We start from the raw sequence: 20,555 nt of genomic DNA, 5'->3' as shown, positions 1-20,555 counted from the left end.
GATCAGTAAGTGCACCTGTGTCTAATACATTAGCTGTGTCACTATGTTAGTATGTGTGTGAGCTGATCAGTAAGTGCACCTGTGTCTAATACATTAGCTGTGTCACTATGTTAGTATGTGTGTGAGCTGATCAGTAAGTGCACCTGTGTCTAATACATTAGCTGTGTCACTATGTTAGTATGTGTGTGTGAGCTGATCTGTAAGTGCACCTGTGTCTAATACATTAGCTGTTTCACTATGTTAGTATGTGTGTGAGCTGATCAGTAAGTGCACCTGTGTCTAATACATTAGCTGTGTCACTATGTTAGTATGTGTGTGAGCTGATCTGTAAGTGCACCTGTGTCTAATACATTAGCTGTGTCACTGTTAGTATGTGTGTGAGCTGATCAGTAAGTGTACCTGTGTCTAATACATTAGCGGTGTCACTATGTTAGTATGTGTGTGAGCTGATCAGTAAGTGCATCTGTGTCTAATACATTAGCTGTGTCACTATGTTAGTATGTGTGTGAGCTGATCTGTAAGTGTACCTGTGTCTAATACATTAGCTGTGTCACTATGTTAGTATGTGTGTGAGCTGATCAGTAAGTGCACCTGTGTCTAATACATTAGCTATGTCACTATGTTAGTATGTGTGTGAGCTGATCAGTAAGTGCACCTGTGTCTAATACATTAGCTGTGTCATATGATAGTGTGTGTGTGAGCTGATCTGTAAGTGCACCTGTGTCTAATACATTAGCTGTGTCACTATGTTAGTATGTGTGTGAGCTGATCAGTAAGGGCACCTGTGTCTAATACATTAGCAGTGTCACTATATGTTAGTATGTGTGTGAGCTGATCAGTAAGTGCACCTGTGTCTAATACATTAGCTGTGTCACTATGTTAGTATGTGCGTGAGCTGATCAGTAAGTGCACCTGTGTCTAATACATTAGCTGTGTCACTATGTTAGTATGTGTGTGAGCTGATCAGTAAGTGCACCTGTGTCTAATACATTATCTGTGTCACTTAGTATGTGTGTGAGCTGATCAGTAAGTGCCTGTGTCTAATACATTAGCTGTGTCACTATGTTAGTATGTGTGTGAGCTGATCAGTAAGTGCACCTGTGTCTAATACATTAGCTGTGTCACTGTTAGTATGTGTGTGAGCTGATCAGTAAGTGCACCTGTGTCTAATACATTAGCTGTGTCACTATGTTAGTATGTGTGTGAGCTGATCAGTAAGGGCACCTGTGTCTAATACTAATACATTAGCTGTGTCACTATGTTAGTATGTGTGTGAGCTGATCAGTAAGGGCACCTGTGTCTAATACATTAGCTGTGTCACTATGTTAGTATGTGTGTGAGCTGATCTGTAAGTGCACCTGTGTCTAATACATTAGCTGTGTCACTATGTTAGTATGTGTGTGAGCTGATCAGTAAGTGCACCTGTGTCTAATACATTAGCTGTGTCACTATGTTAGTATGTGTGTGAGCTGATCTGTAAGTGCACCTGTGTCTAATACATTAGCGGTGTCACTATGTTAGTATGTGTGTGAGCTGATCAGTAAGTGCACCTGTGTCTAATACATTAGCTGTGTCTATGTTAGTATGTGTGTGAGCTGATCAGTAAGTGCACCTGTGTCTAATACATTAGCGGTGTCACTATGTTAGTATGTGTGTGAGCAGATCTATTAGTGCACCTGTGTCTAATACATTAGCTGTGTCACTATGTTAGTATGTGTGTGAGCTGATCAGTAAGTGCACCTGTGTCTAATACATTAGCGGTGTCACTATGTTAGTATGTGTGTGAGCTGATCAGTAAGTGCACCTGTGTCTAATACATTAGCTGTGTCACTATGTTAGTATGTGCGTGAGCTGATCAGTAAGTGCACCTGTGTCTAATACATTAGCTGTGTCACTATGTTAGTATGTGTGTGAGCTGATCAGTAAGTGCACCTGTGTCTAATACATTAGCTGTGTCACTGTTAGTATGTGTGTGAGCTGATCAGTAAGTGCACCTGTGTCTAATACATTAGCTGTGTCACTATGTTAGTATGTGTGAGCTGATCAGTAAGTGCACCTGTGTCTAATACATTAGCTGTGTCACTATGTTAGTATGTGTGTGAGCTGATCAGTAAGTGCACCTGTGTCTAATACATTAGCTGTGTCATTATGTTAGTATGTGTGTGAGCTGATCTGTAAGTGCACCTGTGTCTAATACATTAGCTGTGTCACTATGTTAGTATGTGTGTGAGCTGATCTGTAAGTGCACCTGTGTCTAATACATTAGCTGTGTCACTGATTTAGTATGTTGTGTGAGCTGATCAGTAAGTGCACCTGTGTCTAATACATTAGCTGTGTCACTATGTTAGTATGTGTGTGAGCTGATCAGTAAGTGCAACCTGTGTCTAATACATTAGCTGTGTCACTATGTTAGTATGTGTGTGAGCTGATCAGTAAGTGCACCTGTGTCTAATACATTAGCTGTGTCACTATGTTAGTATGTGTGTGAGCTGATCAGTAAGTGCACCTGTGTCTAATACATTAGCTGTGTCACTATGTTAGTATGTGTGTGTGAGCTGATCAGTAAGTGCACCTGTGTCTAATACATTAGCTGTGTCACTATGTTAGTGTGTGTGTGAGCTGATCTGTAAGTGCACCTGTGTCTAATACATTAGCTGTGTCACTATGTTAGTATGTGTGTGAGCTGATCAGTAAGTGCACCTGTGTCTAATACATTAGCTGTGTCACTATGTTAGTATGTGTGTGAGCTGATCAGTAAGTGCACCTGTGTCTAATACATTAGCTGTGTCACTATGTTAGTATGTGTGTGAGCTGATCAGTTGGTGCACCTGTGTCTAATACATTAGCTTTGTCACTATGTTAGTATGTGTGTGAGCTGATCAGTAAGTGCACCTGTGTCTAATACATTAGCTGTGTCACTATGTTAGTATGTGTGTGAGCTGATCAGTAAGTGCACCTGTGTCTAATACATTAGCTGTGTCACTGTTAGTATGTGTGTGAGCTGATCAGTAAGTGCACCTGTGTCTAATTACATTAGCTTGTCACTATGTTAGTATGTGGTGAGCTGATCAGTAAGTGCACCTGTGTCTAATACATTAGCTGTGTCACTATGTTGTATGTTGTGAGCTGATCTGTAAGTGCACCTGTGTCCTAATACATTAGCTGTGTCACGATGTTAGTATGTGTGTGAGCTGATCAGTAAGTGCACCTGTGTCTAATACATTAGCTGTGTCACTATGTTAGTATGTGTGTGAGCTGATCAGTTAGTGCACCTGTGTCTAATACATTAGCGGTGTCACTATGTTAGTATGTGTGTGAGCTGATCAGTAAGTGCACCTGTGTCTAATACATTAGCTGTGTCACTGTTAGTATGTGTGTGAGCTGATCAGTAAGTGCACCTGTGTCTAATACATTAGCTGTGTCACTATGTTAGTATGTGTGTGAGCTGATCAGTAAGTGCACCTGTGTCTAATACATTAGCTGTGTCACTATGTTAGTATGTGTGTGAGCTGATCAGTTAGTGCACCTGTGTCTAATACATTAGTATGTGTGTGAGCTGATCAGTAAGTGCACCTGTGTCTAATACATTAGGCTTGTGTCACTCTGTTTAGTAGGGGTGTGTAGTGAGCTGATCAGTAAGTGGCACCTGTGTCTAATACATTAGCTGTGTCACTATGTTAGTATGTGTGTGAGCTGATCTGTAAGTGCACCTGTGTCTAAGATCATTAGCTGTGTCACTATGTTAGTATGTGTGTGAGCTGATCAGTAAGTGCACGCTGTGTCTAATTACAGTAGCTGTGTCACTATGTTAGTATGTGTGGGTGAGCTGTATCTGCATAAGTGCACCTGGTCTAATAATTCGTGTCACGATTATAGTGTGTGAGCTGATCAGTAAGTGCACATGTGTCTAATACATTAGCTGTGTCACTATGTTAGTATGTGTGTGAGCTGATCAGTAAGTGCACCTGTGTCTAATACATTAGCTGTGTCACTATGTTAGTATGTGTGTGCGCTGATCTAGTAAGTGCACCTGTGTCTAATACATTAGCTGTGTCACTATGTTAGTATGTGTGTGAGCTGATCTGTAAGGTGCACCTGTTGTCTAATACATTAGCTGGTGTCACTATGTAGTATGTTGTGAGCTGATCAGGTAAGTGCACCTGTGTCTAATACATTAGCTGTGTCACTATGTTAGTATGTGTGTGAGCTGATCAGTAAGTGCACCTGTGTCTAATACATTAGCTGTGTCATTATGTTAGTATGTGTGTGAGCTGATCTGTAAGTGCACCTGTGTCTAATACATTAGCTGTGTCACTATGTTAGTATGTGTGTGAGCTGATCAGTAAGTGCACCTGTGTCTAATACATTAGCTGTGTCATTATGTTAGTATGTGTGTGAGCTGATCTGTAAGTGCACCTGTGTCTATTACATTAGCTGTGTCACTATGTTAGTATGTGTGTGAGCTGATCTGTAAGTGCACCTGTGTCTAATACATTAGCTGTGTCACTATGTTAGTATGTGTGTGAGCTGATCTGTAAGTGCACCTGTGTCTAATACATTAGCTGTGTCACTATGTTAGTATGTGTGTGAGCTGATCTGTAAGTGCACCTGTGTCTAATACATTAGCTGTGTCACTGTTAGTATGTATGTGAGCTGATCAGTAAGTGCACCTGTGTCTAATACATTAGCGGTGTCACTATGTTAGTATGTGTGTGAGCTGATCAGTAAGTGCACCTGTGTCTAATACATTAGCTGTGTCACTATGTTAGTATGTGCTGAGCGTGATCAGTAAGTGGCACCTGTGTCTAATACATAAGCTGTGTCACTATGTTAGTATGTGTGTGAGCTGATCAGTAAGTGCACCTGTGTCTAATACATAGCTGTGTCACTATGTTAGTATGTGTGTGAGCTGATCTGTAAGTGCACCTGTGTCTAATACATTAGCGAGTGTCACTATGTTAGTATGGTGTGAGCTGATCAGTAAGTGCACCTGTGTCTAATACATAAGCTGTGTCACTATGTAGTATGTGTGTGAGCTGATCAGTAAAGTGACACCTGTGTCTATATACATTAGCTGGGTCACTATGATAGTATGTGTGTGAGCTGTTCAGTAAGTGCAACCTGTGTCTAATACATAGCTGTGTCATATGTTAGATATGTTGTGTGAGCTGATCTGTAGTGCACCTGTGTCTAATACATTAGCTGTGTCACTATGTTAGTATGTGTGTGAGCTGATCTGTAAGTGCACCTGTGTCTAATACATTAGCTGTGTCACTATGTTAGTATGTGTGTGAGCTGATCAGTAAGTGCACCTGTGTCTAATACATTAGCGGTGTCACTATGTTAGTATGTGTGTGAGCTGATCTATTAGTGCACCTGTGTCTAATACATTAGCTGTGTCACTATGTTAGTATGTGTGTGAGCTGATCAGTAAGTGCACCTGTGTCTAATACATTAGCTGTGTCACTATGTTAGTATGTGTGTGAGCTGATCAGTAAGTGCACCTGTGTCTAATACATTAGCTGTGTCACTATGTTAGTATGTGTGTGAGCTGATCAGTAAGTGCACCTGTGTCTAATACATTAGCTGTGTCACTATGTTAGTATGTGTGTGAGCTGATCTGTAAGTGCACCTGTGTCTAATACATTAGCTGTGTCACTGTTAGTATGTGTGTGAGCTGATCAGTAAGTGTACCTGTGTCTAATACATTAGCGGTGTCACTATGTTAGTATGTGTGTGAGCTGATCAGTTAGTGCATCTGTGTCTAATACATTAGCTGTGTCACTATGTTAGTATGTGTGTGAGCTGATCTGTAAGTGTACCTGTGTCTAATACATTAGCGGTGTCACTATGTTAGTATGTGTGTGAGCTGATCAGTAAGTGCACCGGTGTCTAATACATTAGCTATGTCACTATGTTAGTATGTGTGTGAGCTGATCAGTAAGTGCACCTGTGTCTAATACATTAGCTGTGTCATATGTTAGTGTGTGTGTGAGCTGATCTGTAAGTGCACCTGTGTCTAATACATTAGCTGTGTCACTATGTTAGTATGTGTGTGAGCTGATCAGTAAGGGCACCTGTGTCTAATACATTAGCAGTGTCACTATGTTAGTATGTGTGTGAGCTGATCAGTAAGTGCACCTGTGTCTAATACATTAGCTGTGTCACTATGTTAGTATGTGCGTGAGCTGATCAGTAAGTGCACCTGTGTCTAATACATTAGCTGTGTCACTATGTTAGTATGTGTGTGAGCTGATCAGTAAGTGCACCTGTGTCTAATACATTAGCTGTGTCACTATGTTAGTATGTGTGTGAGCTGATCAGTAAGTGCACCTGTGTCTAATACATTATCTGTGTCACTGTTAGTATGTGTGTGAGCTGATCAGTAAGTGCATCTGTGTCTAATACATTAGCTGTGTCACTATGTTAGTATGTGTGTGAGCTGATCAGTAAGTGCACCTGTGTCTAATACATTAGCTGTGTCACTGTTAGTATGTGTGTGAGCTGATCAGTAAGTGCACCTGTGTCTAATACATTAGCTGTGTCACTATGTTAGTATGTGTGTGAGCTGATCAGTAAGGGCACCTGTGTCTTATACATTAGCTGTGTCACTATGTTAGTATGTGTGTGAGCTGATCAGTAAGGGCACCTGTGTCTAATACATTAGCTGTGTCACTATGTTAGTATGTGTGTGAGCTGATCTGTAAGTGCACCTGTGTCTAATACATTAGCTGTGTCACTATGTTAGTATGTTGGTGGAGCTGATCAGTAAGTGCACCTGTGTCTAATACATTAGCTGTGTCACTTGTAGTATGTGGTGTGAGCTGATCTGTAAGTGCACCTGTGTCTAATACATTAAGCGGTGTCACTATGTTAGTATGTGTGTTGAGCTGATCAGTAAGTGCACCAGTTGTCTAATACATTAGCTGTGTCACTATGATAGTATGTGTGTGAGCTGATCAGTAAGTCCACCTGTGTCTAATTCATTAGCGGTGGTCACTATGTTAGTATGTGGTGTGAGACTGATCTGTAGTGCACCTGGTCTAATACATTAGCTGTGTCACTATGTTAGTATGTGGGGGGTGTGGAGCTGATCAGTAAGTGCACCTGTGTCTAGTACAATAGCTGTGTCATTATGTTAGTATGTGTGTGAGCTGATCAGTAAGTGCACCTGTGTCTAATACATTAGCGGTGCTCACTATGTTATTAAGTATGGCGTGAGCTGATCATTAAGTGCACCTGTGTCTAATACATTAGCTGTGTCACTATGTTAGTATGTGTGTGTGAGCTGATCAGTAATGGCACCTGTGTCTAATACATTAGCTGGTGTCACTGTGAGTAATGTGTGTGATGCTGATCAGTAAGTGCATCTGTGTCTAATACATTAGCTGTGTCACTAGTTTAGTATGTGGTGTGAGCTGATCAGTAAGTGCACCTGTGTCTAATTCATTAGGCTGTGTCACTATGTTAGTATGTGTGTGAGCTGATCAGTTAGGTGCACCTGTGTCTAATACATTAGCTGTGTCACGATGTTAGTATGTGTGTGAGCTGATCAGTTAAGTGCAACCTTGTGTCTAATACATTAGCTGTGTCATTATGTAGTATGTGTGTGAGCTGATCAGTAAGTGCACCTGTGTCTAATACATTAGCTGTGTCACTATGTTAGTATGTGTGTGAGCTGATCAGTAAGTGCACCTGTGTCTAATACATTAGCTGTGTCATTATGTTAGTATGTGTGTGAGCTGATCAGTAAGTGCACCTGTGTCTAATACATTAGCGGTGTCACTATGTTAGTATGTGTGTGAGCTGATCAGTAAGTGCACCTGTGTCTAATACATTAGCTGTGTCACTATGTTAGTATGTGTGTGAGCTGATCAGTAAGTGCACCTGTGTCTAATACATTAGCTGTGTCACTATGTTAGTATGTGTGTGTGAGCTGATCAGTAAGTGCACCTGTGTCTAATACATTAGCTGTGTCACTATGTTAGTTTGTGTGTGAGCTGATCTGTAAGTGCACCTGTGTCTAATACATTAGCTGTGTCACTATGTTAGTATGTGTGTGAGCTGATCAGTAAGTGCACCTGTGTCTAATACATTAGCTGTGTCACTATGTTAGTATGTGTGTGAGCTGATCAGTAAGTGCACCTGTGTCTAATACATTAGCTGTGTCACTATGTTAGTATGTGTGTGAGCTGATCAGTTGGTGCACCTGTGTCTAATACATTAGCTGTGTCACTATGTTAGTATGTGTGTGAGCTGATCAGTAAGTGCACCTGTGTCTAATACATTAGCTGTGTCACTAGGTTAGTATGTGTGTGAGCTGATCAGTAAGTGCACCTGTGTCTAATACATTAGCTGTGTCACTATGTTAGTATGTGTGTGAGCTGATCTGTAAGTGCACCTGTGTCTAATACATTAGCTGTGTCACTATGTTAGTATGTGTGTGAGCTGATCAGTAAGTGCACCTGTGTCTAATACATTAGCTGTGTCACTATGTTAGTATGTGTGTGAGCTGATCAGTAAGTGCACCTGTGTCTAATACATTAGCTGTGTCACTATGTTAGTATGTGTGTGAGCTGATCAGTAAGTGCACCTGTGTCTAATACATTACTGTGTCACTATGTTAGTATGTGTGTGAGCTGATCAGTAAGTGCACCTGTGTCTAATACATTAGCTGTGTCACTATGTTAGTATGTGTGTGAGCTGATCAGTTAGTGCACCTGTGTCTAATACATTAGCTGTGTCACTATGTTAGTATGTGTGTGAGCTGATCAGTAAGTGCACCTGTGTCTAATACATTAGCTGTGTCACTGTTAGTATGTGTGTGAGCTGATCAGTAAGTGCACCTGTGTCTAATACATTAGCTGTGTCACTATGTTAGTATGTGTGTGAGCTGATCAGTAAGTGCACCTGTGTCTAATACATTAGCTGTGTCACTATGTTAGTATGTGTGTGAGCTGATCAGTTAGTGCACCTGTGTCTAATACATTAGCTGTGTCACTATGTTAGTATGTGTGTGAGCTGATCTGTAAGTGCACCTGTGTCTAATACATTAGCTGTGTCACTATGTTAGTATGTGTGTGAGCTGATCAGTAAGTGCACCTGTGTCTAATACATTAGCTGTGTCACTATGTTAGTATGTGTGTGAGCTGATCAGTAAGTGCACCTGTGTCTAATACATTAGCTGTGTCACTATGTTAGTATGTGTGTGAGCTGATCAGTTAGTGCACCTGTGTCTAATACATTAGCTGTGTCACTATGTTAGTATGTGTGTGAGCTGATCAGTAAGTGCACCTGTGTCTAATACATTAGCTGTGTCACTATGTTAGTATGTGTGTGTGAGCTGATCAGTAAGTGCACCTGTGTCTAATACATTAGCTGTGTCACTATGTTAGTATGTTGTGTGAGCTGATCAGTAAGTGCACCTGTGTCTAATACATTAGGCGTGTGTCACTTTTAGGTAGTATGTGTGGAGCTGATCAGTAAGTGCACCTGTGGTCTAATACATTAGCTGGTGTCACTAGTGTAGTATAGTGTGTGAGGCTGATCAGTAAGTGCACCTGTGTCTAATACATTAGCTGTGTCACTATGTTAGTATGTGTGTGAGCTGATCAGTAAGTGCACTGTGTCTAATACATTAGCTGTGTCACTATGTTAGTATGTGTGTGAGCTGATCAGTAAGTGCACCTGTGTCTAATACATTAGCTGTGTCACTATGTTAGTATGGTTGTGTGAGCTGATCAGTAAGTGCACCTGTGTCTAATACATTAGCTGTGTCCACTATGTTAGTATTGTGTGAGCTGATCAGTATGTCACCTGTGTCTAATACATTAGCTGTGTCACTATGTTAGTATTGGTGAGCTGATCAGATAAGTGGCATACCTGTGTCTAATACATTTAGCTTGTCCTATGTTTATGGTGTGTGAGCTGATCAGTAAGTGCACCTTGTCTAATACATTAGCTTGGTCACTATGTTAGTATGTGTGTGAGCTGATCAGTAAGTGCACCTGTGTCTAATACATTAGCTTTGTCACTATGTTAGTATGTGTGTGAGCTGATCAGTAAGTGCACCTGTGTCTAATACATTAGCTGTGTCACTATGTTAGTATGTGTGGTGACTGATCAGTAAGTGCACCTGTGTCTAATACATTAGCTGTGTCACTATGTTAGTATGTGTGTGAGCTGATCAGTAAGTGCACCTGTGTCTAATACATTAGCTGTGTCACTATGTTAGTATGTGTGTGAGCTGATCAGTAAGTGCACCTGTGTCTAATACATTAGCTGTGTCACTATGTTAGTATGTGTGTGAGCTGATCAGTAAGTGCACCTGTGTCTAATACATTAGCTGTGTCACTATGTTAGTATGTGTGTTAGCTGATCTGTAAGTGCACCTGTGTCTAATACATTAGCTGTGTCACTATGTTAGTATGTGGTGTGAGCTGATCAGTAAGTGCACCTGTGTCTAATACAATTAGCTGTGTCACTATGTTAGTGTGTGTGTGAGCTGATCTGTAAGTGCACCTGGTGTCTAATACATTAGCTGTGTCACTATGTTAGTATGTGTGTGAGCTGATCAGTAAGTGCACCTGTGTCTAATACATTAGCTGTGTCACTATGTTAGTATGTGTGTGAGCTGATCAGTAAGTGCACCTGTGTCTAATACATTAGCTGTGTCACTATGTTAGTATGTGTGTGAGCTGATCAGTAAGTGCACCTGTGTCTAATACATTAGCTGTGTCACTATGTAGTATGTGTGTGTGAGCTGATCAGTAAGTGCACCTGTGTCTAATACATTAGCTGTGTCACTATGTTAGTATGTGTGTGAGCTGATCTGTAAGTGCACCTGTGTCTAATACATTTGCTGTGTCACTATGTTAGTATGTGTGTGAGCTGATCAGTAAGTGCACCTGTGTCTAATACATTAGCTGTGTCACTATGTTAGTATGTGTGTGAGCTGATCTGTAAGTGCACCTGTGTCTAATACATTAGCTGTGTCACTATGTTAGTATGTGTGTGAGCTGATCAGTAAGTGCACCTGTGTCTAATACATTAGCTGTGTCACTATGTTAGTATGTGTGTGAGCTGATCAGTAAGTGCACCTGTATGTCTAATACATTAGCTGTGTCACTAAGTTAGTATGTGTGTGAGCTGATCAGTTAAGTGCACCTGTGTCTAATACATTAGCTGTGTCACTATGTTAGTATGTGTGTGAGCTGATCAGTAAGTGCACCTGTGTCTATTACATTAGCTGTGTCACTATGTTAGTATGTGTGTGAGCTTGATCAGTAAGTGCAACCTTGTGTCTTAATACATTTGCGGGTCATCTGTTAGTATGTGGGTGAGCTGATCAGTAAGTTGCACCTGTGTCCTATACATTAACTAGCTGTGTCACTTTGTAAGTAGTGTGTGTTTGAGCTGAATCTGTAAGTGCACCTGTGTCTAATACATTAGCTGGTGTCACTTATGTTAGATTGTGTGTGGCTGATCAGTAAGTGCACCTGTATGTTCTAATACATTAGCTGTGTCATTATGTTAGGTATGTTGTGTGAGCTGATACTGTAAGTTGCACCTGTGTCTAATACATTAGCTGTGTCACTATGTTAGTATGTGTGTGAGCTGATCAGTAAGTGCACCTGTGTCTAATACATTAGCTGTGTCACTATGTTAGTATGTGTGTGAGCTGATCAGTAAGTGCACCGGTGTCTAATACATTAGCTGTGTGTCAATGTTAGTATGTTTGTGAGCTATCAGTAAGTGCACCTGTGTCTAATACATTAGCTGTGTCACTATGTTAGTATGTGTGTGAGCTGATCAGTAAGTGCACCTGTGTCTAATACATTAGCTGTGTCACTATGTTAGTATGTGTGTGAGCTGATCAGTAAGTGCACCTGTGTCTAATACATTAGCTGTGTCACTATGTTAGTATGTGTGTGAGCTGATCAGTAGTGCACCTGTGTCTAATACATTAGCTGTGTCACTATGTTAGTATGTGTGTGAGCTGATCAGTAAGTGCACCTGTTTCTAATACATTAGCTGTGTCACTATGTTAGTATGTGTGTGAGCTGATCAGTAAGTGCACCTGTGTCTAATACATTAGCTGTGTCACTATGTTAGTATGTGTGTGAGCTGATCAGTAAGTGCACCTGTGTCTATACATTAGCTGTGTCACTATGTTAGTATGTGTGTGAGCTGATCTGTAAGTGCACCTGTGTCTAATACATTAGCTGTGTCACTATGTTAGTATATGTGTGAGCTGATCAGTAAGTGCACCTGTGTCTAATACATTAGCTGTGTCACTATGTTTGTTAGTATGTGTGTGAGCTCATCTGTAAGTGCACCTGTGTCTAATACATTAGCTGTGTCACTATGTTTGTTAGTATATGTGTGAGCTGATCAGTAAGTGCACCTGTGTCTAATACATTAGCTGTGTCACTATGTTTAGTATGTGTGTGAGCTGATCTGTAAGTGCACCTGTGTCTAATACATTAGCTGTGTCACTATGTTAGTATGTGTGTGAGCTGATCTGTAAGTGCACCTGTGTCTAATACATTAGCTGTGTCACTATGTTAGTATGTGTGTGAGCTGATCAGTAAGTGCACCTGTGTCTAATACATTAGCTGGTGTCACTATGTTAGTATGTGTGTGAGCTGATCAGTAAGTGCACCTGTGTCTAATACATTAGCTGTGTCCACTATGTTAGTATGTGTGTGAGCTGATCAGTTAGTGCACCTGTGTCTAATACATTAGCTGTGTCACTATGTTAGGTATGTGTGTGAGGCATGATCAGTTAGTGCACCTGTGTCCTTCTAAAACAGATGGTTTCGATAGTAGTGGCACCGGAGAGGGAGTACAGATGTTGCATGTGTAGGGCACCTGAGAGGGATACAGATGGTGCTGTGTGTAGGGCACATGAGAGGGATACAGATGGTGCAGTGTGTAGGGGCACCTGAGAGGGATACAGATGGTGCAGTGTGTAGGGGCACCTGAGAGGGATACAGATGGCGCAGTGTGTAGGGGCACCTGAGAGGGATACAGATGGCGCAGTGTGTAGGGGCACATGAGAGGGATACAGATGGTGCAGTGTGTAGGGGCACCTGAGAGGGATACAGATGGTGCAGTGTGTAGGGGCACCTGAGAGGGATACAGATGGAGCAGTGTGTAGGGGCACCTGAGAGGGATACAGATGGTGCAGTGTGTAGGGGCACCTGAGAGGGATACAGATGGTGCAGTGTGTAGGGGCACATGAGAGGGATACAGATGGTGCAGTGTGTAGGGGCACATGAGAGGGATACAGATGGTGCAGTGTGTAGGGGCACATGAGAGGGATACAGATGGTGCAGTGTGTAGGGGCACCTGAGAGGGATACAGATGGTGCAGTGTGTAGGGGCACCTGAGAGGGATACAGATGGTGCAGTGTGTAGGGGCACCTGAGAGGGGATACAGATGGTCGCAGTGTGTAGGGGCACCTGAGAGGGATTCAGATGGTGCAGTGTGTAGGGGCACCTGAGAGGGATACAGATGGTGCAGTGTGTAGGGGCACATGAGAGGGATACAGATGGTGCAGTTGTGTAGGGGCACCTGAGAGGGATACAGATGGTCGCAGTGTGTAGGGGCACCTTAGAGGGATACAGATGGTGCAGTGTGTAGGGGCACCTGAGAGGGATACAGATGGTGCAGTGTGTAGGGGCACCTGAGAGGGATACAGATGGTGCAGTGTGTAGGGGCACCTGAGAGGGATACAGATGGTGCAGTGTGTAGGGGCACCTGAGAGGGATACAGATGGTGCAGTGTGTAGGGGCACCTGAGAGGGATACAGATGGTGCAGTGTGTAGGGGCACCTGAGAGGGATACAGATGGTGCAGTGTGTAGGGGCACCTGAGAGGGATACAGATGGTGCAGTGTGTAGCGGCACCTGAGAGGGATACAGATGGTGCAGTGTGTAGCGGCACCTGAGAGGGATACAGATGGTGCAGTGTGTAGGGGCACCGGAGAGGGATACAGATGGTGCAGTGGAGGGGCACATGAGAGGGATACGATGGCGCAGTGTGTAGGGGGCACCGGAGGAGAGGGATACAGATGGTGCAGTGTGTAGGGGCACATGAGAGGGATACAGATGGTGCAGTGTGTAGGGGCACATGAGAGGGATACAGATGGTGCAGTGTGTAGGGGCACATGAGAGGGGATACAGATGTGCAGTGTGTAGGGGCACATGAGAGGATACAGATGGCGCAGTGTGTAGGGCACCGGAGAGGGATACAGATGGGTGCAGTGTGTAGGGGCACATGAGAGAGATACAGATGGTGCAGTGTGTAGGGGCACATGAGAGGGATACAGATGGTGCAGTGTGTAGGGGCACATTAGAGGGATACAGATGGTTCAGTGTGTAGGGGCACATGAGAGGGATACAGATGGTGCAGTGTGTAGGGGCACCGGAGAGGGATACAGATGGTGCAGTGTGTAGGGGCACCTGAGAGGGATACAGATGGTGCAGTGTGTAGGGGCACATGAGAGGGATACAGATGGTGCAGTGTGTAGGGGCACCTGAGAGGGATACAGATGGTGCAGTGTGTAGGGGCACCTGAGAGGGATACAGATGGTTCAGTGTGTAGGGGCACCTGAGAGGGATACAGATGGTGCAGTGTGTAGGGGCACATGAGAGGGATACAGATGGTGCAGTGTGTAGCGGCACCTGAGAGGGATACAGATGGTGCATTGTGTAGGGGCACCTGAGAGGGATACAGAGGGTGCAGTGTGTAGGGGCACCTGAGAGGGATACAGATGGTGCAGTGTGTAGTTGCACTGGAGAGGGATACAGATGGTGCAGTGTGTAGGGGCACATGAGAGGGATACAGATGGTGCAGTGTGTAGCGGCACCTGAGAGGGATACAGATGGTGCAGTGTGTAGGGGCACATAAGAGGGATACAGATGGTGCAGTGTGTAGGGGCACCTGAGAGGGATACAGATGGCGCAGTGTGTAGGGGCACCGGAGAGGGATACAGATGGTGCAGTGTGTAGGGGCACCTGAGAGGGATACAGATGGCGCATTGTGTAGGGGCACCTGAGAGGGATACAGATGGTGCAGTGTGTAGGGGCACCTGAGAGGGATACAGATGGTGCAGTGTGTAGGGGCACCTGAGAGGGATACAGATGGTGCAGTGTGTAGCGGCACATGAGAGGGATACAGATGGTGCAGTGTGTAGGGGCACCTGAGAGGGATACAGAGGGCGCAGTGTGTAGGGGCACCTGAGAGGGATACAGATGGTGCAGTGTGTAGGGGCACATGAGAGGGATACAGATGGTGCAGTGTGTAGGGGCACCTGAGAGGGATACAGATGGTGCAGTGTGTAGGGGCACCTGAGAGGGATACAGATGGTGCAGTGTGTAGGGGCACCTGAGAGGGATACAGATGGCGCAGTGTGTAGGGGCACCTGAGAGGGGTACAGATGGCGCAGTGTGTAGGGGCACCTGAGAGGGATACAGATGGTGTAGTGGCAACGGAGAGGGATACAGATGGTGTAGTGTGTAGTGGCACCGGAGAGGGGTACAGATGGCGCAGTGTGTAGGGGCACCTGAGAGGGATACAGATGGTGCAGTGTGTAGCGGCACCTGAGAGGGATACAGATGGTGCAGTGTGTAGGGGCACATGAGAGGGATACAGATGGTACAGTGTGTAGGGGCACATGAGAGGGATACAGATGGTGCAGTGTGTAGGGGCACATGAGAGGGATACAGATGGTGCAGTGTGTAGGGGCACATGAGAGGGATACAGATGGTGCAGTGTGTAAGGGCACCTGAGAGGGATACAGATGGTGCAGTGTGTAGGGGCACCTGAGAGGGATACAGAGGGCGCAGTGTGTAGGGGCACCTGAGAGGGATACAGAGGGCGCACTGTGTAGGGGCACCTGAGAGGGATACAGATGGTGCAGTGTGTAGGGGCACCTGAGAGGGATACAGATGGTGCAGTGTGTAGGGGCACATGAGAGGGATACAGAGGGCGCAGTGTGTAGGGGCACCTGAGAGGGATACAGATGGCGCAGTGTGTAGGGGCACATGAGAGGGATACAGATGGTGCAGTGTGTAGGGGCACATGAGAGGGATACAGATGGTGCAGTGTGTAGGGGCACCTGAGAGGGATACAGAGGGTGCAGTGTGTAGGGGCACCTGAGAGGGATACAGAGGGTGCAGTGTGTAGGGGCACATGAGAGGGATACAGATGGTGCAGTGTGTAGGGGCACATGAGAGGGATACAGATGGTGCAGTGTGTAGTGGCACCTGAGAGGGATACAGATGGTGCAGTGTGTAGTGGCACCTGAGAGGGATACAGATGGTGCAGTGTGTAGTGGCACCTGAGAGGGATACAGAGGGTGCAGTGTGTAGGGGCACCTGAGAGGGATACAGATGGTGCAGTGTGTAGGGGCACCTGAGAGGGATACAGATGGTGCAGTGTGTAGGGGCACCTGAGAGGGATACAGATGGTGCAGTGTGTAGGGGCACCTGAGAGGGATACAGAGGGTGCAGTGTGTAGGGGCACCGGAGAGGGATACAGAGGGTGCAGTGTGTAGCGGCACCTGAGAGGGATACAGATGGTGCAGTGTGTAGGGGCACATGAGAGGGATACAGATGGTGCAGTGTGTAGGGGCACCTGAGAGGGATACAGATGGCGCAGTGTGTAGGGGCACCTGAGAGGGATACAGATGGCGCAGTGTGTAGGGGTACATGAGAGGGATACAGATGGTGCAGTGTGTAGCGACACCTGAGAGGGATACAGATGGTGCAGTGTGTAGGGGCACCTGAGAGGGATACAGATCGTGCAGTGTGTAGGGGCACCGGAGAGGGATACAGAGGGCGCAGTGTGTAGGGGCACCTGAGAGGGATACAGATGGTGCAGTGTGTAGCGGCACCTGAGAAGGATACAGATGGCGCAGTGTGTAGCGGCACCTGAGAGGGATACAGATTGCGCAGTGTGTAGCGGCAGCGGAGAGGGATACAGAGGGCGCAGTGTGTAGAGTTACATGGTACAGCACTGTTCATACTTAAGTAAAGGTTATTGCTAGCAGGATATGCTGCATAACAACTGGGAATTACTTATGTGCCCGTTGTTGTTGTTGTTGTTGTTAATTACCTGTTCCTGTCCCAGCCTTATTAGCAAATCTAACCAGCAATATCTGCTTTGCACACAGCCTCTGTCCTCCGGTACCTACAACTCTCTGCACTGTGTCTGAAAGCTGTGACTGCCCCCGCACGCCTTTATCCTGGGTCTGGCACTTGGTTCTGCGTCACTTACCTTGGGCTCGAACTCTAGTCTCCCAGGTAACTTCATGAATGTCATTATTATTATGAAGTGACGCAAAGGTGTAATTTGTATTATTTTACTTTGTTCACAACAAGTTTGTGTCAGTTTGCTGTCTTTACTGTCACTTTGTCACCTGCAGAAGAAGGACAGAACCCATGTCCTATAGTTCCCTCCTGTTCGTGTCACCCTACATGGGAGGGACAGACCTCATTTCCTATATCTCCCTCCTGTCCGTGTCAGCCTACAGGGGAGGGACAGACCTCATTTCCTATAGCTCCCTCCTGTCCGTGTCACCCTACAAGGGAGGGACAGACCTCATTTCCTATAGCTCCCTCCTGTTCGTGTCACCTTACATGGGAGGGACAGACCTCATTTCCTATAGCTCCCTCCTGTTCGTGTCACCCTACATGGGAGGGACAGACCTCATTTCCTATAGCTCCCTCCTGTCCGTGTCACCCTACATGGGAGGGACAGACCTCATTTCCTATAGCTCCCTCCTGTCCGTGTCACCCTACAGGGGAGGGACAGACCTCATTTCCTATAGCTCCCTCCTGTCCGTGTCACCCTACAAGGGAGGGACAGACCTCATTTCCTATAGCTCCCTCCTGTCCGTGTCACCCTACAAGGGAGGGACAGACCTCATTTCCTATAGCTCCCTCCTGTCCTGTCACCCTACAAGGGAGGGACAGACCTCATTTCCTATAGCTCCCTCCTGTCCGTGTCACCTGCAGTAGAGGAACAGACCCCATGCCCTATAGCTCCCTCCCTTAGGATATATAAGATTTAAAACTGAATCTTTAATTAAATTTGTTAAAAATGGTAGATACCTCGGTTTTAAGAACCTACACACAGTCAAACACCATAATAGATGGTGGATACCTCGGTTCTATGAACCTACATTTATTTAAACACCAAACAACACACTAAGAAGCCTGTACTGGTAAGCTCCAAAAAAAGAAAATAGGTAGCTTACAGCAATGCCCCTGGTTAATAGCTGGTTACGTCGGCATCAGTTGGGGTTATGCAGACAGGTTTCACAAAGATGAAAAAGGAAAATAAAAAACACACACATGAAAAAGAACTGCTACGCGTTTTGACCCGTATATGGACCTTTGTCAAGCATGTATGTTCAAAAGAATTTGGGAAAATAACTCACGCCAAAGCCGGAAATTTAAAAACCAGAGGCGACCAATCAGTGCCTACCATCTATTCCCGCCCATTGGTCCGGTTAATTGCTACCTGAAAGGGGACTAAGGGCTTATAGATTTCCTATTGGCTGGCTGTGATTTCCTTTCTCAGCTATATCATGTGACTGTTGTTGGCCAATCCCAATATCACCTACATGGATATTGTATCCTAATGGCAACAAGTGCAAAGATGTGTGCGTTACAGGGCTACCTGATTGAGGACTGAAGCAGTATATACAAAGTCCGATCACGTGACAGTAACTGACCAATCACGTCAGTGCCTACTCCTCCATTATAACTTTATGACCAAAGTTAAAACAGCACTTATGTGATTAGGCTACCTGATCGAGGACTAAGGAAGTATAGACCGCCCGGTCATGTGGATAATATTAACCATTCACATCAGAGCCTACTCCCCTATTATACTCTTTTGGGCAAATACAAGGATACTAATACAACGTGTTACGCTGTAGGATTAAGATGTTTATACTATTGTACTGAGTTGTTAAATAAAGCCACTTGACTGTTTCTTAGCAAAAAGGATTTACAGATTTGATTAATAAACATGTTAACCTAGTGCACATAGAATACACCTTTTACACAGCATAATCGCTTATTTCAAGATCTCTGATTTATAAATATACCCAGTAATTGTTACTGTCATTCATTCCATTGGGAAACTCACTATTCATAAAGAATTTCCATTTTGCCTCTTTTTGTAGAAGTGATTTCTTTGCATCTCCCCCTCTGATACCACATTTAATTCTATCAAGTCCTTAGCATTTTAGTGCTTTGGGATTAGCATTGTGATGTGTCAGAAAGTGTTTGGCCACAGTGCTTATTAATAGGGATGCACCGAAATGAAAATTCTGGATCGAAACCGATACCGAAAGGATGCCCCTGGCTGAAAACCGAAACGAAACCGAAATTATTTTTTTCTTTTTTAAACTACAGTGTGTGTGTACCATTTTGGTCCTCTTTGTGCCGAAATTGGAATAGCACATTTTAGGCGGCCCAAACTTTGGTGCATCACTAGTATTATTCTATATTTAGTTCTGTGTAACAGAATCAGACTTAACCATTTTTTTTTTTACCAATTATCAAAATAAAGTATAGTCCTAAAAGACTATTATATGCTAAACAGTAAGTCAAGTAATGAACTCAAACAGCAGCTCTAAGCTGGCATCAAATTTGATATATGCTACACAATAATTTTACCGAAAATAAAAGGCAAAATAACCGAAAACCGAAATAACCAAAAATGCCATTTTCGGCCGAAACTTTCTGTGGCCGAAATTTCGGTGCATCCCTACTTATTAATTTTCCTTTTCTAAAGCCTTTCTGGCATTACGGATGTTACTGAGATGTTCAGTTATTCTAGTAGCAAGGGTACGGGTGGTCATACCCACATAGTAAATGTTACAATCACAGCTCAAACAATAGATTACGTTTTTGGTTTTGCAATTAATGTAATTTTTGTACATATGTGTTTTCCCAAAACGGCCTATATTCTCAGTTTTTTTGACCATGTGTTGGCAGGTAGAACATGGTGGTCTTCTTTTCGCCTAACGGTCAAAATGGCTTCTCACCAAGGAATCTTGCATGTTACGTGCCCTTTTAAAAGTAATTGCAGGCCTGTTGGGTAAGATACCTTTTAAGTATTCATCTGATTCTAGGATGTACCAATACTTTTCAAAGATTTTCCTCACCTCTTTGGATTGCCTATTATAAGTTGAAATGAATCTAACATTATCTTCAGATCTCGCTTTTGGGGCTAATAATATGTTTCTATCTGTGTTTATAGCTCCTTTATAGGCTATAGATAGACATTTTTTAGAGTAACCTCTCCCAAGAAATGCTCTGAGATCTTTGGCAGCCTCTTCAAAGCCATCTACAGTGGAGCAATTCCTCCTAATTCTTAAGCATTCCCCTGTTGGGATATTCTGTGTAACTGTAGGTGCATGGGCACTAGTGGCATGTAACATATTATTGGTGGCTGTAGCTCTTCTGAATAATTGTGAATAACTTTTTATCAGAGGTTTTAATAATGGATATGTCCAACAAATCCACTTTT

At 44.1% G+C, this 20,555-nt stretch overlaps 1 protein-coding gene across 2 annotated transcripts in view; it reads left to right on the top strand.

Annotated features, from left to right (window-relative positions):
• Positions 1-20,555, top strand: part of LOC128659172 (zinc finger protein 239) — a 40,397-nt gene that overhangs the window by 5,954 nt on the left and 13,888 nt on the right. The window contains exon 2 of one of the 2 annotated variants that reach the window (XM_053712858.1): positions 17,182-17,311. Coding sequence is in view for 1 of the 2 variants with exons in the window: in XM_053712857.1 (XP_053568832.1) it covers positions 20,059-20,123 (65 nt within the window). In the remaining variant the exon portion in view is untranslated. Of the gene's footprint in view, positions 1-17,181; positions 17,312-20,023; positions 20,124-20,555 lie in introns of those variants that run through there. The other variant, XM_053712857.1, reaches the window with a different exon arrangement.

This window comes from Bombina bombina, chromosome 5 (genome assembly GCF_027579735.1).
Source record: "Bombina bombina isolate aBomBom1 chromosome 5, aBomBom1.pri, whole genome shotgun sequence".
Lineage (NCBI taxonomy): Eukaryota > Metazoa > Chordata > Amphibia > Anura > Bombinatoridae > Bombina > Bombina bombina.
The sequence above is the reverse complement of the archived record's forward strand: the minus strand, read 5'-3'. Positions and strand labels throughout refer to the sequence as shown.